Here is a 23,814-nt window from a genome sequence, read left to right as displayed (position 1 = left end):
AAATGAGGTTCCCTTCACTGTCTGCTTGGTCAGTCCAGTGACTAAGGGTGCAGTGCTGGAATCAGAGTGTGTAGGTTACAGTCCTGCCTCCTTGTGAAAGATTCAACTACATAATCCTTGTTAACATGTTAACATGTTTTGTATCACATTGGCAATTTCCTTAATGGCAAGGAAGGCTATATGTTAGATACATGAAGCACAGATGTTAGCGATAATTATCAGTGACCTCTTCCACCTAAGGTCACACCTGACCATGCTATGCCTGTATGTTCCTATCCTCTGGCCTGTCTACTTTAAGCCCCTCAGATAAATTCAGTGTAGGTGCATCTTAGAGGTAACCCTTTCCTCAGCACCAGCACAGTCACTTCGCTCTCACCACCTATCATGTCCTGTTTTGGCTGGCTGTTGGTCTCTGTCACTGCTAGACTGTCAGCTCCTGCAAGGCCAGGCCTGTGTCTGAAGTTACACCAACACTGTCCCTGGTGCCAGGTGGACACACGGCACACACTCAGCAGGTAGGAGCAGGGAAGCACATGCGAGGAGAGAGCGCCGCAACTATGGTCTTACCTTTGTGACAATGCAGCACGCGGCCCAGATGTCCTCGGAGGACTGCTCGTGATGGTTGAACTGAGGCTCCCACTTATTAATCGCCTGATCCGCAAAAGCCAAAAGGGTGCCCCTCTGGTCCACCAGAGCCGCACGGACGCTGCCTGTCCCAACATCCACACCCACGTAGTAGCGCCCCGGTTCCTGATCTCCACCAGGCATGGCGTTCCCTTGGCCTATGGGGGACAAAAGCAAAACCACATGAAGATCAAGCAGTTCTGCAAAGTCAGACACAAGATCTCTGGAAAGTGGAAATGAAAGGGGTGCAGCTAACGAACTGGTGGTCTTCTACTACTTATTCACCCCCAAAAATGTTGGGTGCTAACAGTACAGTAACAGGCACGAGCTAGGTGGTGAGTGAACAAGACAGGCATCACCACAGACACGGAATTTCCATGCTTGGGAGGGGGTCAGACATGAAACATTTATGAACTGTATGATTATTTAAGCAAATTCATGATATCAAGTGAAAAGTGCTATAAAGGTAAATAAAGGATTATAGGAGAATTGAGAATATGGAGGTAACAGATATGCATTTACTAGTGAACCATGGAGCGAAATCGCCTGAGACCCAGGACCCCCGCTCCCCCCCCCCTCCGTGCCATGGGACCACCCCTAGTCCCAGAGTCCCGCCCCACATGGCCGGAAAGCCGCAGGATAGCCCCAAGTCCTGGAGTGCCATCCTGATGCCCTGAAGAAGGAAGAGGGAGAGAGAGAGAGATAGAAACATCAATGATTGGAAAGAATCACTGATTGGCTGTCTCCTGCATGCCCGCTACTGGGGATTGAGCCCACAATCCTGGCATGTGCCCTAACCGTAACTGAACCTCCTGGTCAATGCTCAACCACTGAGCCACACTGGCTGGGCCAAGATGAATCTATTTAAATCTCTATGTTACAGGTGATCAAGGTGAGGCTCCAAGAGGTACGTAACTTTTCTCTTAATGCTAAGACCACATGCTTAAGAACAATAAATGTACATTATTATGACCACGCACATTATCCTGATGGGGAAATAGGTCTCTGAGAAGTTAAGGAATGTAGCCAGCACCCCTCAGGGCAGCCCGGACCCGCAGCCCAGGTCTGTGAGCTCCTAAGTCTCCGCTCTTTCCTGTGTTTCTAACAGCTGGCAGTACAGGTTTAGAGAAGAGGCAAACCTCCTGCGGCCCCGTAATGAAGAGACTGGGAATTGGGAAGCAGCCTCGCAGAAGACAGGATCAGGAATCTGTCAGAGAATCTGTTTTCCTTACAGACCCCTTGTGAGTTACAAGGAAATCTGACCGGAGGACTCCGGAATGCCTTCGCCTTCATTGCCCCTCCAAGTCCCTTTGGTCAGATCAGCCCACAGGACAGAAATCTCAGAGAGGCTTTCATGGTCCATATTTGGCTTTCAAAGAACTGGAACAAGCCCACCCCACCCCCTGCCCCAGGACAGCCACGCTGGTTAACCTGCGACAGCCCCCCAGGTGAGCTCGGGGCGGTCCTAGCACCCAGAGTCCCATTTCAACAAGGGCAGCAGCAGTCTGTACCCCTTCCCCTTCAAAAAGGTAACGCTTCCTGGCAACGTCACGCTGGGGGACACTAAAACGAAGCCAGCTAGCAGATGTGTGGTTACTGCTTCCTGGATATTTATTCCAGACAAAAACAGCTTCATTAAAAGCGACTGCTTCTGACTTCATCGCAGTGATTTCCCAGCGGTGCCTGCCCCCGCTGGCTGGCTGGCAGGTGGAGAGGGAAATGGGGAAGCTGTAGTAAGAACATTTGCTACCTTCATCGGAGCCTCAGAGAACAACTCTCAGGCTCCAGCCCACTGCTTCCTCACCTTCTCACCCTCACAACCCTCCAGGAGCCCCAAAGGACCAGCAGCACCAGTGTTCACACCATACATTCCTCCATTCATTCAACAGTGATATCGTTTCTTCAAGCCACATCTCAGAAAATTTAAATGAAACAGGTCAAAGCAGAGCTGCTCAGTTTGAAGCAGAGATCACCATGGCCCCATACCCCTCCTTCCCTCAGGACTCCGGAAGGTTGGCAACCTTTGGCTTAGGGCTGATACACAGCCTGAGGCCCACCGCGTCACATCTCAGGCTTCCAGGAGCTTCTCTCTGCCTGCTGTCCAGCTGTGTCCAACCCTGTCCTGCCCGTTCTCACACCCAGCTCAAGACATCCCAAAACTCCTCGTAGGTTCCCAAGTGCATCCCACTGCTGCCCGACTGCCCATCACTTCAGACCTGCCCGTCCCTAATTCTTTCCTCCTTCTGTCTGGTGACCACGGACCTACACTTTAAGATCCCACTCCATCATCACCTCTTCAGGGAACACCTCCTTGCTTTTCTCTGTCCCTTGGAGCCACCAGGGCACTGTGTCCCTACTTTCTGTGGAGACTTACCAACTCAGAATTGTGACTTTTTTTATTTCTCTGTCCATCTCCCTTAGTGGCCTGAACCTGAAAAGGGGAACTATTGATTTCCATATCGCCAGCTCCTAGCACGGTCTCTGGTACATAATCCATTTCCAATAAATGTTTTCTGAATGAATGACTAAATTAGTGAATCAATAGAAGACAAGGATGAATAAATTCATGTTTTAATACAGTTTGCATTCCTAAATTGTATTGAAATACAGTAGTGTTTTGTCATGATTCTAATCCCCATGTGCTTCATTCATCCAATTACAAATATTTATTGGATGCTTATAGCTACATTTTATTAATTCCGGGACACTCATTTTTTTCACATTTATCTTCTGCAAAATCAGAGTGAATCTGACAATCAATGGCATCATACAATTAATTGGTAGCATTTTTTCTTTCTTAGTGGTAAAAGCAATAATGATGCATCTTGCAATGAATGATATATGAGATTTGAAGAAATCCGGACTGTGTCAGGCACCCTGCTCAGAAATCAGGATACAGTGATGGACACAATAGGACAGTGCCCCAGTCCAGAGCTTCCTCGGTGTCTTTATCTTCGAAAAGGACGAAGGCTGGCCAAGCTAGCTGGCCCACCTCCCCACTGCTCTCACACACACATCTTACTTCACTTGGGCTTCCTTCTCTTAGCTTCCCACAGCCTCCACTGTGAAGGGCCCCAGGGTGCTGCTCCCTAACACTGATCTTAGCATATCAACACCTCGCTGCCCTTGGCTAGAACATTCCAAAGACTACTCTAAGCACTTCAGGGAGAAACAAGGAATCAACAGAAAATGAAGCATCGATACAAACATTCTTGCTGACACAGACCTGATTAGCCACCATCCAGAATTGTTTCCACTCCTGCCAACCCCAAATGAGATCCCACCCAGGGGGGCTTCCCAGGGGGGTGGCCCACGTCCTCACGCCTGGGCCCCTCCCTTTGACTCTCTCTTCCTCTGCAGGGAGTACACCATCTTACCACCCACCATCCAGACATACTGATTTATTTCCAGTAAAATCCAAGGAGGCGGATTCCTACTCTGCAGTTCTGGTGTTTAGATCCATCTCTTTGCTAAACAGGAAAGGGTCCACCCTTCAGGGGAGCCCTCACCTCGCCTGGTTCATTAACCAGTTCACTCCACTGCTGCTGGGGTCAGGGCTGTCCCCTTAGCCCAGGGCCTGGCACAGCAGGAACCCAACAAGTCACTGTGTGACTCAGTGGATACCTTTAACACCTGTCCTTAGGGAAATAATCAAAGGTGCCATGTTAACTGTGGATCTGATGCTGTGCTAAGCAGTTTGTTTACATCACCACTTTTTTTTTAACTATTCTAAAATTGGAATTTATTTTGAAAATATTCTACAGAAAAAATCAAACAATTCCATAAAACAAATTTTTTTAAAAAAGTACTTACAACAATATTAAGACAACTAATTTACTGGGGCGATTTTCCTCAGGATCTGTGTAAATCATAAAATATATATTCCATAGTAACGTTTTTGAGATATTTCTATGACCATAGTTGGCACCTATTAATATCTGCCATGGAAATCCTCCAAAATTCATCTTGTTTGCATTGAGGACTTATTGAACTCACTCACATACTGAACTGAACGTGAACTCTCTCCTAATGCCTGCCCTTCAAAGAAAAATCATGGGATTTTCAGAAATTGCCTGTGGAACACCTTATTGCAATTTTCACAGGGGAGTTGAACACACTGTCCTCAATACACTTTCAGTGACATATATATGAATATATACAGAGATCCCAAGTCTGACACCCAGTTTTGTGGGGTTTTTTAATGCATTCCCCCTTTACTCTGACACTAACCCCTGAACATAATCAGATAAGGAAAGTGAGTCGTGGACAGGGAAAGTAACTTACTCCAGTATGTCATGTAACTAGTAAGTAATAGAGTTGACAGCGATCAATTCCCTCTGCCTCCACAGTCCCTACCGTTTTCTCAGGATGCTACCCCGCCTGATACCCCTCCATTTAGCAAATGGCCAAGGGCTCTGCTGGGGAGCCCTGCCTACTTTGTCTCAGATAGGCCAACTCAGAACTCGGCTGTCCACCTTCAGAAACTGACCCCTCCCCACGCCACGCTGCCTCTCTCTGGCAAGCCATCATTTCTAGACCGTATGACCAAGGATCAGTCAGGAAGAGTCAAACCCACAGGAACAAGGGCTCCTACCTTCCCAGCATGGCTCGCTCACACCTCCCAGTTCATGTTTTTCTAAGAAATAGATCCTAATTAAATATTTCGGGTTCACCACGTTTTCCATTATTATAGTTTTAAGTGATCTCTGCTGATTGTTTCCAGACCTGGACCCTGAAAGCAGGGAGGCAGAGAGGTTCAAGCCCTTGGGCAGCTTCCCTGAAACTCAACCCTGGGAGTTACACAAACTCTGCCAAAGGGTTTTCCTTGCCTTCCCGCTCGTTCTGTGCCCTTTGTTCCTGGGTCATAAGACCCATCTGCCGGGTGTCCTGCACTCCAAACTGTATGCCAGTGCCTCTGGGGCTCAAAAGATAAAGTCACTGCAAGATGGAAAACATTATTCCCTTTTCTAAATGTTTTTAAAGGATTAGGGCCCTGCTGTGTGTCTGGCACTTTCACACGTGTGAACCTCTTCTGACTAAAACCCAATCACGTTGGTGAATCTGGGCCCATTTGACACCTCAGTGGAATGGGGAAATGTGCCCCAAGTCACACAAGCAGTAAACAGCAGCACCCATATTCAAACCCTAGTCTCTTAGGGTAAGTCTTAGGGCTCTTTCCACAACACCAACCTAAAGTTAAAAACCAAGTCCTTTGATCACTTCTCCAACAAATGCAGCAACAACTAGCACGTAGTAAGCTCTGCTCTGCAAATCACCCATGTGATTTCACGCCATCTTTCTAGCAACCATGTGAGATAAGCACCATGAGCCCATTCTCCAGTACAGGAGACTGAGGTTCTCCGCAATAAAGCTGTTGAAGGTCACTGAGCACAAAAGCAGAGGAGCTGGGATTGGAGGCTGAGTCGGTGAGGCTCCAAAGCGCAATTTATGAATGGTTCCATCTCATTCTTTCTAGGCAAAGATGAATATTCTAAAAAGAAAAGCTGATGGGGAGATGGAGAGAGTGGTCAGGCAGAGAGCAATAAGGACATGGATGGTGGAGGCCAAGAGAAAGAAAAATACTGGAGAGAAACTCAAGCTGCGCTGCCCACAAGTCCTGAGCCATCCCTAACTTCTCAGCCCACACGATGCTTCAAAGGGCAGCAAAGCCTCCTGTCCAAGTCCCCAGCGTAAACTGGACTGATTTCTAGCCCCTATTCATCATCAAAAGATGGTTCTTACGGTAAATATTTATACGGTTCATTAAGTAAGAGCCTGTATAAATATTATTAGAAATGTGCACAGGAAACCACAGACCTCACGGCTGATTCTTCAACCAGTGTGCAAGCTGCTCAAACGCAGTGTGAAAAAAGGAGAGAGACCTGGACATGGAGGCTATTCTTTACAAAACTATTTCAGCAATTCTAAGAAGGGGGGTCAATGCTGCAAATACTGCGTTGAAAACCAATCATTGAGAGGTTGTTCCCTTATTTTTTTTTTTCTCCTTCTTTCCCCCTAATAGTAATAATACTGTTTCCAAAGACAACAAACCTCTGGAGGTGATGAGCTTACCTTCAGTCCTATTTCTTAAAAGAGCCACTCCTCCAGGATAAATGTGGTGGCTGTGTCCACAGACACAGTGTCCCAGGGATCTGGGAGGGAGCTCAATATCTATCCTCTTTCAACTTTGATCTTTAGACTTTGCTGGGAGCTCCTGTACAGGAGTCCTGCATGATTTATTTAGTTAGTTATATTACAATGGGGGCTGGTAAGTTTGGGAAGAAAAACATATGCAAAGTAAGCTTGTCCCCTTCAGTCTTTTTAACATAAAGAACTCAATACCACTTTAAACAAACCTCATATGCCCTAAGATGATGAGAAAGTTCACAGTGGTGGGAAAGTGCTCATATGGCAATAGTAACTGGCTCTCTCATTGGCTTTATCAACAATACACATGGAAGAAAAAGTGCAGATTGCTGACAGGTGCTTTTTCTCTTAAAGTGAAAGGCTACCATCTCCCAGTATTCTCTGAAAGATTAACTGAGATTATGTAATTAAGATGCCTAGCACAGCGCCTGATGTATGTATGGTACATGCTCAATAAATGGTAGCAATTATTAGGACTATTATTATGTGCCAATCTTCCCGTCCAACACCAAATCACTTCTAAATGCCTGAAATCTTTTAATGTGTATTATCTATACATACGTGTTTGCAACATATATAACAGCTCAAATTCCAAGGAATATTAAGTGCTTTTTCTATGCCTGGACACTAGGAAGAGGAAGCTGAAAAAAATAATTTCTGATTTTTATGAATTGACAATTTAATGTAAGAATTTCATTTTTGAAATTTAAATGGTGATTCCTTGAGTTTATGTATTTCAAGCTAAACATAATGCACCTAGTAAAACTGCAGCAATGCCTTCACATTAATCCTAATCCCAGCCATAATCCTAGCCATACTCCTGGGGTCAAGCATCCTATTCCAACTCCACCCTTGTCCACAGAATGCAGACACAGATGCACCAATTTACAGTTTTCATCACCTTTCCAACCACTCAATCAGAAACTCAGTATTTTTCATTTTAAATATATATTTATTGATTTCAGAGAGTAAGGGAGAGGGAGAGAGAGATTGAAACGTCAATGATGTGAGAGAATCATTGATCAGCTGCCTCCTGCACGCCCCACAATGGGGATCAAGCATGTAACCCGGGCATGTGCCCTGACTGGGAATCAAACCATGACCTCCTGGTTCATAGGTCAATGCTCAACCACTAAGCCACGGTGAGCAGCTGAGGACATTTTAAAAGACAAACACAAGGTGACTGAAGAAGGGGGATAGTGTGAAATCAGACAGGAGAATGGCTGGCTATACTTTCTAATTCAAAGTTGGATTTCAAAAGGCAGAGAAGCCAGCCTGGATTTCCAAGCCTGCTCAGTCACTCAGTGATTGGAAACGCCTTCTCACCCAACCCCCTGGCCTACCTCACGATATGACAGCCATAGGGATCAAAACAGAGCCAGTCCTGCCCGGTCGGTGTAGCTCAGTGGTTGAGCATCGGCCCAGGAACCATGAGGTCATTGGTTCAATTTCCAGTCAGGGCACATGCCCAGGTTGTGGGCTCAAGCCCTGGTAGGGGGAATGCAGGAGGCAGCAGAGCGATCAGAAACTCAGTATTTAAAAAGGTGTAACATGGCCAAGGCCTGGGCCCCATTATTACAAAACAAACAAAAAAAGACCAGTCCTGGATTGTGATCAAAAACTGCCACCCTCCAAGAGTCACACCGGTGATGGCACAACAGTTGACACCAAGAAAATACAAAATCTAGCCATGCTGAGGCCAAATGTACAGTGCAGGTCCTAAAGAAACCATGGGTGGAAGATCTGACTCCTCAAATAATGTCCCCAAACTCCAACAGCAGACAGCACCTGAGAGCAAAGAAAACTTTGAATCTCCTAAGTCCTCTTCTAGAAAACCCTGCTTACTCTCCCCTTTCCAACCCCAGTGGTAAAAAACACAAACCTCCTCACTTGTCATACTGCCTTCCAAGCTCTCTATGCTGCCACACTGAGGTAGCCTCTTTGCACAGAAAGGCAAAAGGGAACCCACAGGTACAAGGTATGTGCCGTTGCTCCCATTACAGGTGAGGACACAAATCCTGAGAGGGTCAACACCCAGTGATGGCCACAAAGCCCAGAGGAAGGAGGCCTGAGTCCCAGCAGGACTCCTGCTACTACCCCGCAGTGGCCTGGATTTCCCCACTAACAAGCTGCCTTCATGGTGGACACACTCAGAAGACCCTTCCATGTCTGCTTATCCTGGGAAGCCTGCTCAGTCACTCAGTGATTGGAAACGCCTTCTCCACGCTCGGATTAATAAACATCCCTATGGCACTATAAATGCTACGGTAGGAAGCACTGGTACCAACTGAGAATGTTCTGTCCCCTGCTTCACTGTCCTCACAGGTAAGCATGGTGTAGTGCAGTGATGGCGAACCTTTTGAGCTCAGCGTGTCAGCATTTTGAAAAACCCTAACTTAACTCTGGTGCCGTGTCACATATAGAAATTTTTTGATATTTGCAACCATAGTAAAACAAAGACTTAAATGAGTTCGCGTGTCACCTCTGACACGCGTGTCATAGGTTCGCCATCACTGGTGTAGTGTGATAGAGTAGAAGGGAAATTACTAGGTTGTATTAAATCAGGGGTGGGGAACACCTGGCCCGTGGGCCTTATATCATTTGGTCTGGCTCTGCCATGGCATTGGGGGTGAGTTAATTAAGTGTTTGACCAAATATAGCAGGCTAATTTTTAAGTTGATAATTTTGTATGGCCCACAAATGATGTTATAAATATCCAAATGGCCCTTTGGCAGAAAAAAAAAAGTCCCCACCCCTATATTAAATAATCAAATACCTTTTAAAAATAAAAAGCCTTGAAAGACTCTCTGTCCATGGAGAGTTCCAGAAGCAATATCAGCAAACCTCTCTTCTGTGTAAAGCACCATGCCCCTCCCCTGGGACGCTCTCCCTCCTTGACCGAGGACCCCATTTCCACAGGCACATGTGTGGAGGGGAGAAGGAAGATGGAGAGCGAGCCCAGGACCCCCTGTGCGAGGCCGTCTATCTCTGACAAACCCTGAGTCCACTAAAAGCCAGATTTGAACCCGATGGTCACTCCCCTGCCAGGACTCTGGGAACAGGAAGATGGCAGAGCAGACACAAAGAGGGCGAGGGCTGGTGGCCTGCTTCTAAGTGCAAAGTCAGTATATTTTAACCCCAATATGCCAATTACACAGCTAAGCCCACAGCAGGGAAAATTATAAGCAGTGATTTATTATTGCATGGACTCTTCTTTTTGAAACATGAGTCCCTCACCTCTCTTTGAATTCTGAAATATTTAAATATACGGGATGGGGCAAAAGAGGTTTACAGGTGTGAGAACCTGAAAGTTTATTTTATTTTATTTTTTTTAAGAAAAAAACCTTTCATAGTTTTCATTTTTTTTAAATATATTTTATTGATTTGTTACAGAGGAAGGGAGAGGGATAGAGAGTTAGAAACATCGATCAGCTGCCTCCTGCACACCCCCTACTGGGGATGTGCCCGCAACCAAGGTACATGCCCTTGACCGGAATCGAACCCGGGGTTTCCTTCAGTCCGCAGGCCGACGCTCTATCCACTGAGCCAAATCGGTTAGGGCTGAAACAGTTTATTTTTGCATTACTATTTATGAATGATTATATTATTTTCCAAACGACGACTGTAAGCCTACTTTTGCCCCACTCTGCATATGTATTTTCTCTCCCTCTGTCACTTTCTTCTCCAAGGGGCTGCTGTTGATTTGCTGATCCAGTTAACTATGAAATGATTTTCTACAGACCTAACCAGACCTTCAAAGCAATGCCGTTATCATTAGCATATTGGCCAGCATCCACAGCTGTTCCCAGAAAGCCACTCAAATTAAAAGAACTGAAAAACCACCGACCTTAATGACTGCTGTCAGGAAGGGCTCAGGGCAGTATTAGGAAGAGCAACAGAATCCATTCCCCACACAGAAACCCCTTCCCAGAGACGACGCCCCGCCAGACGATGGCTGAGGTCTCTGGCCTATTCTCGTGTTTACCTGTTTACGAAGCATGGCCCAGTGGCTTTAAGACCCAAGGTTATTTGAAGATTAAACATTAGACTTGGAGAACTGGACAGTCTGCCATGCCACACACAGAGACACCCTGTCAAAATTACCAAGAGCTACAGTCTAGGCTTAGCCACCACCAATGATGCTTCTGCCCAAGATCTTTATTTGGCCCACAAGGACCTCAAAGCTCTGGCCCTGCCTGCCTCTCTAACCTTCCCTCCCTCCTTCCCTCAGTCCCTGCCCCCCTGTTCTCATTACCCCTTTGTCTCCCTCCCTGATTGCAACTCCTGATACTGCAACCCTTCAAAAGTATTAGCAACTTGTCAGAGGTTTGGCACCTTTCATACTGTTTGTTCCCTCTTCCTACGAGGCAAAGAACAAAAACTTGCAGTTCACAGAAAAAATAAATGCGATGAATACATATGAACCTTTCCCCTCACCAATAAGGTAGGAAATACAAATCAAAACAATACTGAGATACAATTTTACAACAAATTGGCAAAGATTAAATTTTTTTTATAATACCCACTCTGGCAAGAGTGTGAGGAAATAGTGTCATACACTTTTAGTGGGATAGTAATTGGATGAATCTTCTTTAGAACAATTTGTCAATATCTGCCCATTTTCAAAATCTACCCTTTTACCCAACAGTTTCACTTCTAAGAATTTATTAGTCGTCTCACCTAAAAAAATATATACAAAAAGGTCCATTATAACATTTAAAAAAAAAAAGGCAAGAGCATACTCACAAACACCCTGGAAACAATTTAAATGTTTATTAATAGGGGGCATAAGCAGCTGTTAAAAACAAGAAGGAGCTAAAGAAAAATACTGATTATGTTAGGTAAAAGCAAGTTTGCAGTTGTATTATTTTTTAAAGAGGATAGAGTATCAGTGGTTCTCAAAGGGTGGACTCTAGGCAGAACAGCCTCAGCATCACAAGGGAACAAGGAACATCTCAGACATGCAAATCCTCAGGCTCCATTGGGATCTATTGATTCAGAAACTCTGGGAGTTCCCTGTGCTCAGAGACCTGTAAAGAAGCCTCCAGGGGATCCTGATAAATACCAAAGCTTGGGAATCCATGCATTGTACTAGTATAGAGACCCACATTTCCAGAGGAATATACAAATACCTGCTCACAAAGAAAAGTATGCAGCCCGGCCAGAATGGCTCAGTGATTGAGCATCGACCTATGAACCAGGAGGTCATGGTTCAATTCCTGGTCTGGGTACATGGCCGGGTTGTGGGCTCAATCGATCCCCTGTGTGGGGTGTGCAGGAGGCAGCTGATAATGATTCTCTCTCATCAATGATATTTCTATCTCTCTCTCCCTTCCTCTCTGAAATCAATAAAAATATATATTTTTTAAAAAAGTAATGTAGTGGAAGTGAGAGGGCAATTTTTAACTTCCCTTCTCGGTGCTATTGGAATTTTTGCAATGAGCAGCTATTACTGTTAAAAGAAAGCTCTTCCTTGTAATGAGTTAAACTCTGCTTTGTATGGCTCCAGCCTATAGTCCTCATTTTTATCGCATGGGACAATCTAAACCATCTAATCCCTTCTAGGTTAGCAACCTCCTACTGGGTCTTCTCTCCTCTATGCTGTATATTTTCAGTTCCTGTAACTGTTGTTCCTCCATGCCATGGCTTTGCCTGAAACAACAACAAGATAGGGAGAGGGATAAGGGGACTTGATACATTTAACAAGAATGATCTTCAGACACCCATGTTTCCACATGACATTGTGTGGAGATGAGGTACGTTAGACAAACAGCACAGGGTAAGCACACAGTAGGTCTTCTTTACCTTCCTGAAAACCCTTTGGATGCAACATGTGCTGGGACAAACCAGTGGCCACACAGCCCAATATGCAATCCCTACACTAACATCAGAATAATCTGTTCAGGAGAAAAGGGAAAGGGAGCTAGGGTGTCTTCACCAACTGTCTCTAAAGGGGGACTTTGTGATCACCCTGCTCCTATACCCTACTCTTCCCTTAGTAGATCATTAGAAATTAGTGTTACCTGTGTTTACTCAATATGTATTTTCACATGAACCCAAATCTTTCTCAAATGTACTTGTATTTGGAGCCAACCCTCATCTTGAATGAATAAATTTCTCATGAGCATTTACTCTGTGCCAGGCATAGTACTAGTGACTTGGTAGATGGCCTTGCTAATCCTCTGAACAACCATGCAGTGGCCACCACTACAGATGGGATAACCAAGGTGTGCAATCAGGTCACAAGCCCAACCTCACAGAGCCAGCGGAAAGCAGATTGGAACTCCAATCCTATGCTCCTTCCACTATGTCACACGATAACCATAAAACATATCAACAACAGCCTCATTTGGCCACATAACTCTATAATCCAAGAGTTTGATAAATTACATTTAACTTAATCTATCTACATTATTGTTGATTTTACAGAATTTGTCTTCTCAACTTTCATTCTCCGTATCCAATCAGTTACCGAGTCCTTTCTTTCTTTTTTTGTTAATATGTTTTTATTGATTTCAGAAAGGGAAAGGGAGGAGAGAGAGAGAATCATTGATCAGCTGCCTCCTGCATGCCCCCTAATGGGGATGGAGCCCACAACCCAGGCATGTACCCTGACGGGGAGTCAAACCATAACCTCCTAGTTCATGGGATGATGCTCAACCACTGAGTCACACTAGCTGGGCTCCTTTCTCTTAAAAATCAATCAATAAATAAATATTTTTATTGATTTTAGAGAGAAAGGAGGGGGAAAGGAGAGAGAAACATGGATTGGCTTTTTCCTGCATGTCCCCTACTGGGAATTGAGCCTGTAATCTAAGCATGTGTCCTGACTGGGACTCAAACCGGCAACCTTTCCAATCAACTGAACCACACCAGCCAGGGCCTGAGTCCTTTCTTAATATCTCCACCCCACGGCCAGTGCAGCAGAATTCAAGCTACCTGCTCTCAACCCTGCAACAGATTTCAGTGTAGCTCAGCCCCAAATCCAGATGGCCAAGGGACTGGTAATACACTTAGCCTGAATGATTTCTACTTGATTCCCCCACTCTCCCTAAAGCCGCCCCACACATAAATCATTGTAAATGTACCTCCTGTATGAACTCTGCTTCATTTGTCATTCAAGTTGATAAAAACTTCCTAAACAATTTAAGATGGTGAAGGGGGGGAAGGGGTACAAGACCTCCAGGGGAAAACATGATGAGTGTGGGAAGGAAATCTCATCATGTCTCCCTCCCATGTCAAACCTCCCCAAACACCTACTATTCCTTCTCTCCCATCTGAGTGATGGGCACCACCAGCCACGCTGATCCTGTAGCCAGAAATCGAGAGGTTCTCACTGACTCCTTGCACAGGTTATTCTCCCTCCCCCACCAAATACATATCCACTCTCAATCCTTCTCTGATGCTCTGTGTCCTGTGGACCACAGTGCGGATCTCCAAGGCTCTCTAATCCTCTGTCTACTAGTTGGGTTTGGCCAATGGCGAGCATTAGCAGAAGCCTCAAAGCAGGAAGGAGAGTAAGGCCGGGACCCCTTCCTCTGGAGTGGCCTGGAACTAGCTGTACCTCTTGAACTAAGGTAACAGATCCTCTCAAGGCAGCCTTCTTCACATCACTTCTCCTTTTCAGTTGCTAACCGTTCCTCCTCCCCTTGCCCCACTAGAGGGATATAACAAACCTGCCGTGATTAGCCACAGGGATTTGGGCTGCCCTCATCTTTCTAAGTGGTTCCTCGATTGAAAAATATCCTAAGATGAGGGTATTTTATGTGTCCTTCTGATATACCTCCTCCACTGTGCTCTTTCTAGTCTTCAAGTGGCAAAAGAGGTCCCCATTATTACTGGTGCCTCGTGACCTCAAAATCCCTTCCTCCCATCCTCAGGTAGTCCTTTCTTTCCATTTTCTTTAACAATTCCAGTTGAAGACTTCTACTTCCAGCCAAGAACGAGTAACAGTAACCATACTGACCCTCCCACCCAGAACAACTTAAAAAACAAACCCAAATAGGAAACAGAGGTTCTCAGGACACTGGAAATCAGGCAACAAAGCAGAGGGATTCTGGAGAGATTCGGGAGGAGGAAAAAGAGCAGGTATTCTGAAAATTGTTCAAGTTTAATGCCTGGGGCCCAAGCTAAGCCCCGCAGTATCCCGAGTTGAGGAGACAGAGTTAGGAATCTATAGACAACAAGGAGGCTAGAGTACTTGAGGGAGGGTGGGAGAGAGAGAGAGAGGTGTGCAAAGGGAGAAGTCTGGCCATCTGCAAAGGGTACTCCTCGAGTATTACCAAGAGTACCAATCACTGTATGCATGTGAGGGATCTTTCTGAGCCAGAAACACCCGACAGGATTAGAGTGAACGGTGAACGGACTTCACACGCCCATGAATAGTGCCTATGCGAAAGAACCAGACTGAAAAACCTCAATTCCCAGGGCACTGGGTAGAGTATGCAGAAGGTTTCACTCAGTAGTGAAGAAGATATAGCTCTGGTCCCACCTAACAAAGCTTAAAGCAAGAATCAAAAGGATCAAATTGTTTCCAAATAACTTATACATGCCCCAGAACAAAGCTCAAGTGCACTTATAGAAATACAAAATACCTAACAAGGCAAAAAACACAATGTCTGATCTTCAATTAGAAATTGCAAAGAAGCAAGAAAATGAGGGAAATCAATGGACACTGGCCTAGAACTGACACATTTGTTAGAATTAAAAAGCATAGCTATTAAAAATCATAACCGGGTTTCATATGTTCAAAAACCTAGAGGAAAGATTGAGCTTAAAAGTTCAGACATAGAATATATATAAAAAAACTCAAGTTGAAATTCTAGAAACGAAAACTGAAATAGCTGAGATGAAAAACTGACTTTATGGGATTAGACAATACAGAAGAAAATATCAGTGACATTCAAGACATAGTAATACAAACTATCCAAAATGTAATGAAGAAAGAAAAAGATTTAAAAAGTAAATAATCAGAGCACCCTGGATGGCAGGGCTCAGTTGATTGGGTGACATTACATGCACCTAAAGGTTGTTAGTTCGATTCCCACTCAGGGCACATGCCCAGGTTGCGGGCTGGATCCTGGGTGGGGGATGTGTAGGAAGCAGCGATTGATGTTGTGCTCTTACATTGATGTTTCTCTTTCTCTCTCTCTCTCTCCCTTCCTCTCTATTTAAAAAACAAAAACAAAAAACCAACAACAATAAAAACATTTTAAAAATAAATAAATAAATAAACAGAGTATTGGTGATCTGTGGAAAAACTTCAAGTAGCCTAATACATGTGAAATGGGAAGCTCTGAAGAAGAGAGCAAGAGTGTCATGAGAAGTATTTGAAGACATAATGGGCACAAATTTCCCAGATTTACTATAAACCTACAGATTCAAGAGTATCAATGAATCTCAAGCACAAGAAATATATAAAAAACTAAACCAAACCAACAAACATCATAACCAAATTGTTCAAAAGCAATGATCAGGAGCAAATCTTAAAAGCAGCTGGGGGAGAGGCAGGGGGAGGGACGTTATTCACAAAAGAAAAAAAAGTAAAATAATGCAAGCTCGGAGACAGTAGAGCTAAGATCTTTGAGATACTGAAAGAAAAATACCTTGTATCTAGAATTCTTTACCACGTGGAAAAAAATATTTCAAAACTGAAGCTAAAATAAAGATTTTCCCAGACAAAAGGTTAAAAAGTCCATCAGGAGCAGAACTGCATTATAAGAAGCAGCAAGAGAAATGATATTGCATGGAAATCTAAAAAATGTAATGAAGAGACAAGGGTAACATTGTGGGTACATGAAAGAATTTTTAAAAATTATGTGAATGTCTTAAAAAGATAACTGACTTGCCCTAGCCCTCTTGGCTCAGTGGATGGAGCCTCGGCCTGTGGACTGAAGGGTCTTGGGTTTGATTCCAATCAAGGGCATACGCCTGGGTTGCGGGCTTGATCCCCAGTAGGGGGCGTGCAGGAGGCAGCCGATCAATGATTCTCTCTCATCATTGATGTTTCTATCTCTCCCTCTCCCTTCCTCTCTGAAATCAATAAAAATATTTTAAAAAAAGATAACTGACTGGTTAAAACTAAACTAACCATGTATTACGACGTTTAAACATATATAAAAGTGAAATGGGCAACGTACAGCAACAGTAATACAAAGGCTAGAAGGGAAGAACTATAAATCTATGTTGTATGGTTCTTATATGAAACCTTTATAGGAAGCAGTATTATTCCACTTGAAGGTAGGCTGATAAATTAAAGATGTATAATATAAACCACGAAGCAACCACTAAAATTATACCCCCCAAAATTATAATTGCCCTGGACGGGTATCTCAGTTGGTTGGAGTGTTGTCCTGTACACCAAAAGGTGGCAGGTTCGATTCCCAGTCAGGGCACATACCTAGGTTTCGGCTGGTCAGAGTGTGTATGAGAGGCAACAGATCAATGTTTCCCTCTCACATTGATGTTTCTCTCTCTCTCTCTCTCTCTCTCTCTCTCTCTCTCTCTCTCTCTCTTCCTTCCTTTTTCTTGAAAATCAATAAAAACATATCCTCAAGTGAGCATCTTTAAAAAGTTATACTTAATTAACCAATAAGGAAGAAAAAAAATTATAAAAAAGTAATTACTCCAAAAGAAGGCAGAAAAAGGAAAAGAGACCAAAGAACAGAAGGGACAAATACAGAAAGAAAAAGAAGAAGAAAAGCAAAATGTTATACTCAAACCAAACCATATGAATAGTTACATTCAATATGGTCTAAGCACCCTAATGAAAAGGCAGGAAGTGTCAGGTGTTGCTTTGTTATCCAATCTAACTATATGCTGCCTACAAGAAACCCACTTTAAATATAAGAACACAAATAGGTTAAAACGTAAAGGGAAGAAAAAGATATAGCATAAAACAGCAATCAAAAGGAAACTGGAGCAGTTATATCATTATCACACTAAGTACATTTTAGAGCACAACTATTACCAGGAAAAATGACTAAGTAGATTTCAGAGCAAATATATTATCAGAAATTGAAATAATAAAGGGGATGATTCACCAAGACAACCAAACAATCGTAATATTAATGTACCTAATAACAGTACATCAGAATACATAAAACAAAAGCTGGTAGAACTTCAAGGAGAAATGCATATATCTACAATGATCATGAGATTTCAATTCCCCTCTCTCAATAACTGATAGAGTAAGTAGATAGAAAATCAGCAAGGTTATAATATACAGTAGCAGTCAATAAAGTTGACCTTATACACACTCTATCCAACAAGAGAATACACATCCTTTTCAAATGCATTTGGAACATTTATTGAGACAGACCATATTCTAAGCCAAAAAAAAAAGTCTCAAAAAGTTAAAAGGATTTAAGTCATACAAAGTACATCCTGTAACCACATGAAATTAAATTATAAATCAATTAATAGAAAGATATGTAATATATAATAATAGAAAGTCCTTAAATATTTGGAAACTGAATAACAAATTTCTATATAACCCATGGATCAAAAAAAAAAAAAAAAAGAAAGAAGAAAGAAAAAGTTTTTAAGTAAATTAAAAAAAAAAACAAACAGCAGAAGTTGTAGGATTAGCCCTAGCCGGTTTGGCTCACTAAATAGAGCATCAGCCTGTGGACTGAAGGATCCCAGGTTCGATTCTGGTCAAGGGCACATGCCCAGGTTGTGGGCTCAATCCCTAGTAGGGGGCGTGCAGGAAGCAGCTGATCAATGATTCTCCCTCTTCATTGATGTTTCTATCTCTCTCTCCCTCTTCTTTCCTCTCTGAAATCAATAAAAACATATATTTTTTTAAAAAAAAAAGAAGTTGTAGGATTAAGCTGAAGCAGTACTTGGAAATGTACAATATTAAATGCCTATATTAGGAAAGAAGTCACAAACACATGGCCTCATCTTCCACCTTAAGAAATTAAAAAGAGTAAAAGGAACCCAAAGTAAGCAGAAGAAAAGTAATCATAAATTTTAGAACAAAAACAAAAAAAAAGAGAGAGAGGAAATAAATGAAACCAAAAGCTGGTTCTTTAAGAAGATCAATAAAATTGATAAAATCTGGCCAGAATTATCAGGAAAATAAAGAGAAAAATCACAAATTACCAATATTAGAAATGAAGGAGATGAAATCACAACAGATTCTATAGATATTAAAATGATAATAGGGGACTATTGTGAGCAACTTAGATGATATGTACAAATACCTTAAACTACACAAACTATCCAATTTTATTCAAGAAGAAACAATGTCAATAGTCCCATATTATTTAAACAGTTGACTGTTCCCTCCCCACCAAAAATAAAACTCTAGGCCCAGATGGCTTCACTGGTGAATTCTATCAAACATTTAAGGAAGAATTAATATTAATTCTACACAAGTGCTTACAGAAAATTGAAGAGTAGGAAATGCTTCCTAACTCATTCTATGAGACCAGAATTAGCTAGATATAAAACTTAGGAAGACCATACAAGGAAAACTATAAATCAATATCCATTATTAACATAGATGCAAAAATTCTTAATATTTTACCAAGTAGAATCCAACAAAATATGATAAGGATGCCCTAGCCAGCGTGGCTCAGTGGTTGAGTGTCGACCTATGAACCAGGAGGTCATGGTTCCATTCCCGGTCAGGTCACATGCCCAGGTTACGGGCTCAATCTCCAGTAGGGGACATGCAGGAGACAGCCAATGAATGATCTCTCTCACCAATGATGTTCCTATCTCTCTCTCCCTCTTCCTTCCTCTCTGAAATCAATAATTTTTTTTAAAGGATACTAGGTCCTAACCTAGTGGGATTTATCTCAGGAATACAAGTTCAGTTTAATATTTTTTTTAAAAAAATCAATGAATGTAATTCATCATATTAAGAATTTAAAAATGATCTCAATAGTTACAGAAAAAAGGAAATGACAAAAATACAACATCCATTCTTCATTTAAAAACAAATACCCAAAAAACAACACCTCTCAGAAAGGTAGGAATAGAATGAAACTTCCTAAACCTGATAAAGGGCTTCTACAAAGAATATACATCAAAGTTAATGATGAAAAAAACAACAACAAATGCTTCTAGCTAGGCCCTGGCCAGGTAGCTCAGTTGGTTAGAGCATCATCCCAGTACACCAAGGTTATGGGTACCATCCCTGTCAGAGCACATACAAGAATCAACCAGTGAATGCATAAATAAGTGGAACAACAAATCAATGCCCCCCCTCTCTATACCTTCTTCTCTCTCTAAAAATCAATAATATATTTTTAAAAATTGCAATGCTTCTAGCCAGTGCACTATAGCAAGAAAAAGAAATAAAAGGCATCCTCATTGAAAGGAAAAAGTAAAACTTTCTTTATTTACAGATAACATGATCACTTACACAGAAAATCTGATAGCATCTACAAAAAGCTATTAGAACTAATAAGTAGTTTAGCAAGATTGTAGGATACATGATCAATACACAAGCAGCAACAAGTACAAGTTGACATTTTAAAAGACAATGTTATTTACAATAACATGAAAAATATGAAATACCTACAGATAATCTGACAAAGATGTGCAAGACCCATCTACTGAAAGCTACAAAACATTGCTGAACCTAAGACCTAAATAAGTCAATCTCCCCAAATTAATGTATAGATTTAATAAAAGCCCAATTAAAAGCTAAGCAGGCCTTTATTTTGAAATTGACAAAATGACAACATTGTAAAATTAATGTGGAAATGTAACAGACCTGGAATGACCAAAACAACTTAAAAAAAAAAAAAGTTGAAGGACTTACATTATGTGACTTTAATACTTATTACAAAACTATAGTTATCAAGATTACGTGGTATTGGCATCAAAATAGACAAAAAGATCTACAGAACAGAACAAAACAACCAGAAATAGGCCCACATATGGTAAACTGATTTTGATCAAAGGTGCAAAGGCAATTTAATGGGAAAAGAATAAGCTTTTCAGCAAATGGTGCTGGATCAATTGATACCATACCCCTCTCCCCCCCAAAAAAGAAATAAACTTTGTTCCACATCTGGTGCTACAGATTAACTTTAATTAACTTAAAACGGATCATGGATTTAATGTAAAACCAAAAAACAATAAAGCTTCTTTAAAAAAATAGGAGAAAATACTTGAGACCTCAGGCTAGGCATGATTTCTTAGATACAACACCTAAATCATCATCCATAAAAGAATAAACTGATAAAATAGACATCATCAAAATTACAAATTGATAAACTAGACTTTATCAAAATTAAGAACTCTGCTTTTCAAAAGACAGTTAAGAAAAGAAAGACTCAGATGTGATAGAGAAATTGTAATGAGAATCTATACTAATAAAAGGGTAATATGCTAATTAGTGCAGAAGCCTTCCGGACATCCTTCCAGACAAAGCCGCAGCGGCTGTGAGGGCAGAGGCTCAGGCCGGCAGTGGCAGCAGGAGCGGGGTAATGGGCGCAGTGCCTTCCCCTGATCCACCAGGTTGCCTCCCGCAAAGGGAGGCCAGACTGCGGCTTAGGCCAGGGCCGAGGCAGAGGTGGTTAGGGGCGATCAGGCGGGCAGGGGGGCAAGGTAGGGGTGATCAGGTCAGCAGGGGGGCAAGGTAGGGGCGATCAGGCCGGCAGGCAGAGGCAGTTAGGGGTGACCAGGCAGGCAGGAAGAGGGGTTAGAAGCGATCAGACAGGCAGGCGAATGGTTAGGAGCCAGCGGTCCTGGATTGTGAGAGGGATGTCCCATATTGGAGAGGGTGCAGGCCGGGCTGAGGGACTCTCCTCCCCCACCGTGTACGAATTTCGTGCATCGGGCCTCTAGTATATTATAAAAACCTCTCAAAACTCAATAAGAAAACAGCCCAATAAAAAAACAAATAGAAAAAAATTTAATAAACACTTTACCCAAGAAGATACATGAAATACAGACAGTCCTTGGGTTACGTCGGACTCAACGTATGTCGTTTCCTGGTTACGTCACCATCTCCCATTTATTTATATATAAAAAAAGTTCCGTCATTTCGACGTATGTACATATGTGCTTTATGTTTTTTATTATTTATTTACCACAAGTAAAGGTCAGGAATTGTTATCTTTCTTTTAATTTTTTTTTACTGTTTTACTTCATTACTGCTGCGTATGTGCTCCATGTGAGTGACGTAGATGCTTAAGTAGGTGGGTTCCGACTTACGGCGAAATCGAGTTACGTCGCGCGGTAGGAACGGATCTCTGATGTAACCCAAGGACCTACTGTATATGGGCTCACATAAGAAGCTTGAAATTATTAGTCATTAGGAAAATACACATTAAAACCACATGACAGGATTCCACATTCCAATGGCTAAAATTTGAAAGTGACCAAACAGAGTGTGGGAGAAACTGGGAATTTCACACACTGCTGAGGGGAATGTAAAATGGCATGATCACTTTGAAATACACATGGTGTTTCTTAAAAAGTTAAACATACACCTCCCATGAGAACTAGCTATTCCACATCTTGGTATTTAACCAAGAGAAATGAAATCATATGTCTGTGTATACAAATATTCATAGCAGCTTTATTTGTAGTAGCCAAAAGGCAGCAAATAATCCAAATATTGATCAGCAGGTAAATGGATAAACAAAGTATCCTATATAATAAAGAGCTAATATGCTAATTAGACTGAACAGCTGAACAACCTTCTGGACGACCTTCTAGATCTAGACGAAACCAGGGCTGTGAGGGCCAGCTAAGGCTGTGAGGGGCTGCGAGGGAACAAGCCCCTTGCACGAATTTCGTGCATCGGGCCTCTAGTAGTATAATAATACAATGGAACACTATTCAGCAGAAAAAGGAATGAACCATGTATGCACATATAACATGGATGAATCTCAAGATGAGGATTAAGTAAAAGTCACCACACAAGAAAAGATATATATTGTATGACCCTACAGATAAAGTCCTAAAAAATCTTAAATAATCTAAGGTGACAGAAACTAGTTCACTAATTGCTTTGGTAGAAGGGTGATTCTAGGGAGGAAGGGGTTACCAAGGGGCATTAGAAATCTTTGGGGGTATTAGAAATATTCTTTATCTTGATTGTGATGGATATATACTTATATCAAATTTTCTCAGATTAGACACTTGAAGTATGTAGTTCACTGTATGTCAAGTAGACCTCAACAAAGCTGCTCAAAATACCCAGTTAAGAATGCCTTCTCTTCCCCATGGCACCTTGACTAATACATTCTTTCTTCATCCCCTACATTCAATCAGTAATTAATTCCTAACCATTCTATTCTCCTAATCTCTCTCCAGTTTCACAACTATTACCCCAACCCTTTCTCACCTGTATTATAATAGCCTTCCTCCAGTCTTCACCCTGCAGGCAGAATTAACTTTCTAAAACAGGGGAAACACATTTCAAATTCTCTTACCATGACTCACTGGACCCTCCCTGTTCTGGCCCGTCACCCAGCCCAGCCCCAGCCTCCTTTCTGGTGATTTCGCACCTCACCCTTTCCTGATGAGCCATACTGATTAACCATGTGCCAGGTTTACCTAGTTTTGCACATGCTGTTCCCAAATCAAAGATAATCCCTTCCCCTTTGTCTTTCTCCAGCCCACTCATACCGAGGCTTTGTAACTCAGCTCAGTTATCATCTCCTCTGGGAAGTTTTCCTAAACCCCATATTGGGCCATGTGCCCTCTGGCAACCCCTGAGCATCTTCAGCATACCTTGCCACAGCACTGACCTCACTATCATATAATCTCCCCCGTCAGACCAGACAGCAGCAGACTGGAGAAAGCAGAGACCGCATCTTATTCTCTTTACCACGTTGCCAGGCCCACACCTGCCACAAGATTAGTGAACAAATGAATGAGCTCAGGCACTGGTGTGGATGGCCTCATCTTACACTACCTGGGTTGATTCTATATCCCACCTTATAAAAAAGATGGGCAGGTGAGAGGTGAAATGACCTCTATAATATATTCTGGTAAGATAACTATATCAAATCCCCTGGGAAGGCGGGGGGTCGTCTCACTCTGGCTAGGAGTTTAAAGGCAAGATTC

General features: G+C 42.5%; 1 protein-coding gene across 8 annotated transcripts in view; it reads right to left on the bottom strand.

Annotated features, from left to right (window-relative positions):
* The window catches only part of FGGY (FGGY carbohydrate kinase domain containing), a 402,394-nt gene that overhangs the window by 377,124 nt on the left and 1,456 nt on the right, over positions 1–23,814 (bottom strand). For 7 of the 8 annotated variants that reach the window (XR_002831041.1, XR_002831042.1, XM_023759980.1 and 4 more), the window contains exon 2: positions 568–782. Coding sequence is in view for 6 of the 8 variants with exons in the window: in XM_023759980.1 (XP_023615748.1) it covers positions 568–768 (201 nt within the window). In the remaining 2 variants the exon portion in view is untranslated. Of the gene's footprint in view, positions 1–567; positions 783–12,345; positions 12,424–23,814 lie in introns of all 8 variants that reach the window. The other variant, XM_023759979.1, reaches the window with a different exon arrangement.

This window comes from Myotis lucifugus, unplaced genomic scaffold, assembly GCF_000147115.1.
Source record: "Myotis lucifugus unplaced genomic scaffold, Myoluc2.0 scaffold_168, whole genome shotgun sequence".
NCBI lineage: Eukaryota > Metazoa > Chordata > Mammalia > Chiroptera > Vespertilionidae > Myotis > Myotis lucifugus.
Note: the sequence above shows the minus strand (reverse complement) of the source record. Positions and strands in the feature narration are given on the sequence as shown.